The following is a 5000-nucleotide window of genomic DNA, read 5'->3' as shown; positions in this document are numbered from 1 at the left end:
AATTACTTATTTTTTAATCACAAAACTGCCGTTTGCATGAACTGAAACGTTTCCTCTGATTGCTTACAATTTTCACAATGTCTGTTTGGTTCAAGCCCGAGCCCGACCCGAGTCCGACAGATATTCTATTTTTTTTGTCCGAGTCCGGCCCGGCCCGTCGGGTTCCGACCCGGCCCGTCGGGCTTCGGTCGGGTTGCCATGCTCTGGTGTGTGTGTGTGTGTGTGTGTGTGTGTGTGTGTGTGTGTGTGTGTGTGTGTGTGTGTGTGTGTGTGTGTGTGTGTGTGTGTGTGGGTGCGTGCGTGCGTGCGTGCATGCGTGCATGCGTGTGGCTTTCACTTGAACAAATGACAGCCAATGTCAGAGGGGGCCTGAATCTGGTTCCATCAACAGCTAGCTCACCGCAATGCTTCTGCAGATTTCCTCTGCGTATACTAGTTCATAATCTGGTTCTGTATATTCTGTAGTCCGTAATGTTAAAACTGTTTGAATTTTAGAAATGATCCAACGCTAATTCCACTGACTTTCTGGAGTCTGCTGTCTCCCTTGATGATTTCAATTGCTTTTATTGAGTTGTATTGAGTATTATTATTTTACCAAGTCACAGCTCAATATTGCGAAATCCAAGCCAGCACTCCCTGGCTGTAGGCCAAGGGGGGAAGAAATTAACTTTGGTATTAATTTGGTGTCCAGTCGCTTACTGCTGTGCAGCCCCTGTCCTCCCAGCAGTGTGGAGAGGGGCATGTTTTATTCGCCGGTGAGGAAACTCGTACCTGCTTCTCCTCTCCTCTCCTCTCCTCTCCTCTCCTCTCCTCTCCTCTCCTCTCCTCTCCTCTCCTCGTACCTGCTTCTCCTCTCCTCTCCCTCTCCCTCTCCCTCTCCCTCTCCTGTCCTGTCCTGTCCTGTCCTGTCCTGTCCTGTCCTGTCCTGTCCTGTCCTGTCCTGTCCTGTCCTGTCCTGTCCTGTCCTGTCCTCCTCTCCTCTCCTCTCCTCCTATTATCTCCTCATCTCCTCTCCTCCTCCTCTCCTCCAAAAATAAAGCTGCATGGGAAATGAACAGCTGGTGGCCAACCGTAAAAAAAGAAAGTAGAGAGAGCAAAAAAACAAAATAAAGAAATCTTCCATCTTCCAATTAGGTGCTGGTTCTCTCAGTACAGAGTGACATGAGAGCTGGCTGCACTGCCATCCCTGGATTCAGCAGGGCTCAGTCTGTGTGTGTGTGTGTGTGTGTGTGTGTGTGTGTGTGTGTGTGTGTGTGTGTGTGTGTGTGTGTGTGTGTGTGTGTGTGTGTGTGTGTGTGTGTGTGTGTGTGTGTGTGTGTGTGTGTGTGTGTGCCCATGTGGGTATGTATAATCCCACACCTGTGTGTGTGTGTGTGTGTGTGTGTGTGTGTGTGTGTGTGTGTGTGTGTGTGTGTGTGTGTGTGTGTGTGTGTGTGTGTGTGTGTGTGTGTGTGTGTGTGTGTGTGTGTGTGTGTGTGTGAGAGAGAGAGAGAGTCTACACGCGGGCGCACACTGCAGAGATGAACATTTGTACCCTAGGGCTTTCTCTTCCCTCTGTGTGCTCCATTCTGCGTACACCAGAGTGTGTGCGCGCGCGCCTGTGTGTGTGAGTGTGTGCGCGCGTGCGGCACTGAATACCTAGCTCATTCGCTCAGCCCAGGGTGTACTTTGTAGTCCAGAGTCGTCCATATAACAGCGTCGCGCTCCCCTTTCATTCACTCTCACTCGTTTCTTTCTTCTTCTTCTTCTTCTTACGCCATGTGTCTCTTCCCTCTCTGACTCGCTCTCTCTCACTTTCTCTCTCTCCCTTTCCCTCTACTTTCTATTGCTTTTTCTAGGTCTTCTTATCCAATGTCTCTCTTTTTCCCTAAAGCTCTCAGGATCTCTCTCTCTCTCTCTCTCTCTCGTTCTCTTTCTCTCACTTGTGTTCTCTCTCTCTCTCTCTCTCTCTCTCTCTCTCTCTCTCTCTCTCTCTCTCTCTCTCGTTCTCTTTCTCTCACTTGTGTTCTCTCTCTCTCTCTCTCTCTCTCTCTCTTCCTCCCTTCATTTTTTCAATTCATCAGAACTTTATTAATACATTTTGTATTGCCTAAGCAGTGGGTGAAGCGCTCTCTCACTCTCTCTCTCCCTCTCTCTCTGACACACTCACACTCACAATTTCTTCCACTATGTACAAGGAAACCAGCCCCACACCAAACACTTTTCTTCACTTTTCTTTTAATGTATATTGCTCTCTCTATCCTTCTTTCTGCTTCTCTCTCGCTCTGTTACTCCCATCCGTTCTCTCTGTACACGCTCTTGTGCGCGCGCACACACACAGACACACACACAGACACACACACAAACCTGTTTCTCACGATTTCTCATTCATTTCCACTGTATTTCATTCTCTTTTTCATCCTCTGTGTGTACTCTCTCCTTTTTAAACCTATTTCCATATTTTCTTTCACTTTCATTATGTTGACCTTTCTGTTTTTAACAAATTCCCTCTTCTCTCTCTCCAACTCCACCACATGCATATGGATCAGACAGTGCAATTCTTTTTTTAAGGTGAGGTCATCTCTCTCTCTCTCTCTCTCTCTCTCTCTCTCTCTCTCTCTCTCTCTCTCTCTCTCTCTCTCAAACACACACACACACACACACACACACACACACACACACACACACACACACACACACACACACACACACACACACACACACACACACACACACACACACACACACAGTACACACACACCCATATTACTGTACTTACGGCAGTCTGTCTCATCCTCTCCGTCTCCACAGTCATCCTGTCCGTTGCAGCGCAGGTTCAGAGGGATACACTTCTGCCTCCGTGTGCACTTGAACTGGCCCGACAGACAAATGTACGTGTCTGAGAGAAACACAAAACACACACACAGTTTAGTAATTTTATTTGGATCTCAATAAGAAGGCAGCATTACAAATCCAAATAGTGATGGAAGCAAATGTCATAGCAATCAGTTAGGATTGATCAGAATCGTAGGGTCCTATGCAATACATTACAGGTCAGAATGGCCTAGTTAATTTGTTTGGGGGTAGACATGGCACCTCCTTCGCCATATTGCTAAACTACCAATTGTTGCAGAAATTGAGCAGTATTTAGCTGTCTTTTTTGAATTGTCCTTATTTAGTCCACAGAGCTGCAGTCCATGCAATGCAAGCCTATGCACAAGTCCTAGGCTGCCAAACACAAGAACAATAAGCTTACAGTTGAAACCTTGATTTGCGACCACATCCATCCAAGTGGCAGGTATTTTAGGATTTTGGAGTGGTAGTAAGTATCCATGTAAAGATCAAAGGGAAAACCTATTTCCACAAAGGGGACATCTTTATTGTCAGCATCTATAATGTTGATGTCCATTTTGTTGGGAATGCTGCTTAAGAGTGTGTTATCATGACTGTCGCTGTGTGTGTGTACTACGTACCACAGTTGGCCTCATCTGAGTTGTCTCCGCAGTCGTTCTCTCCATCGCAGATGAAGGGGGGCAGAGCACACAGGCCTGTCCCACACTGGAAGCGGCCAGGTTGGCACTTAAACTCAGCTGCTCAGAAGGACACAAAACAAGGAAATAACACGCATAAGTTATGAATAGCCCTCATATATGCTCCGTATTCACTATGCCACTCATCATTTGACCCAAAGAACGTCTTCCCAACAGTACTGTAGAATGAAGTGGAGTAGAGTAGATGTATGTGTATTAGAGTACAAAGGAGTAGAGCAGATTAGAGTAGATAAGAGTATATTAGAGCTGAGTATTTATTAAGCTACTTGCACATAATAATAATTTGCATAGCAAGATAGAAATTGCAAACACACATGCAGTGGCGCGCACAGACATTTTGGGCGGCAGGTGCTGAAGGGGTGTTGGGGGCATATGAAACGTCCGGCTGCCCTACTAGGCCATAGAGTTTATACATTATATTGGAGCATTATTGTCACATGCTTTTGATCGTGCACCATTTTTAGATCACACGAAAGCTACACCCAATGATAACACACATAGAAGAAAGAAAAGGACACAACAATATGATGCGGAATGAAGAAATGCAGAAAAATGTCAAGAGCTCATTCATGACTGATTACGTTAGATTGACAATGTAATGATGATTATATGACTGTACTGCGCATACACACGCGCACACGCACACGCACACGCACACGCACACGCGCACACACACACACACACACAGGGGTGCCAACAGGGGGGAACATAGGGGGCCCAGAAAGACCAGGGGCCCAGAATTGGATCCTCATTACATCTTATGTATTGGGCTGGGGGGCCCTTTCAGACAACTATGTCCTGGGCTCGGCCAAAGCTGTCAGCGGCCCTGCACAAAAGCACACAAGCTTAGCACACACACACACACACACACACACACACACACACACACACACACACACACACACACACACACACACACACACACACACACACACACACACACACACACACACACACACACACACACACACACACACACACACACACACACACACACACACACACGTACTGCAATGGACCACATGGGGCCTACGCACGCTGTCATTATGTCCGCCACACATGATCATGATTGATGGGCCCTGTATGCTTGTGCCAGCGTGCTGGGGGTCAACACAAAGGTTACAACAGAACCAATTGTCCTAATAATGACAGGTCCCCGGAGCAGGATCTAACCATATCATCAAGCAGCAGGAAAGAAAGAAAGGCTAACTGATGAAAATGATGGTGGAAAGAACAGCCATTACGGGGCTGTACAGTAAACGTACAAATGGGCGGCTGATTGCCGACCGGTGTCTTTATTTATTATTATTTATTATTTATTTGCTGTGGCTCCACTTAGAAAAGTCATTTTTCATCTCCTTTGGGCTTTGAAAATCGAAATGTTTCAGCAGTGTGTGTGTGTGTGTGTGTGTGTGTGTGTGTGTGTGTGTGTGTGTGTGTGTGTGTGTGTGTGTGTGTGTGTGTGTGTGT

General features: G+C 46.6%; 1 protein-coding gene across 1 annotated transcript in view; it reads right to left on the bottom strand.

Moving 5' to 3' along the window:
* LOC134459383 (low-density lipoprotein receptor-related protein 1B-like) overlaps nt 1-5000 on the bottom strand; it is a 628069-nt gene that overhangs the window by 209005 nt on the left and 414064 nt on the right. The window contains exons 64-65 of the mRNA XM_063211727.1: nt 3453-3569; nt 2759-2878 (exon numbers count right to left, since the gene is read on the bottom strand). Of these exons, the coding sequence (XP_063067797.1) occupies nt 2759-2878; nt 3453-3569 (237 nt within the window). The remainder of the gene's footprint in view (nt 1-2758; nt 2879-3452; nt 3570-5000) is intronic.

The sequence above is a fragment of the Engraulis encrasicolus genome, chromosome 12 (genome assembly GCF_034702125.1).
Source record: "Engraulis encrasicolus isolate BLACKSEA-1 chromosome 12, IST_EnEncr_1.0, whole genome shotgun sequence".
Taxonomy (NCBI): Eukaryota; Metazoa; Chordata; class Actinopteri; order Clupeiformes; family Engraulidae; genus Engraulis; species Engraulis encrasicolus.
The sequence above is the reverse complement of the archived record's forward strand: the minus strand, read 5'-3'. Positions and strand labels throughout refer to the sequence as shown.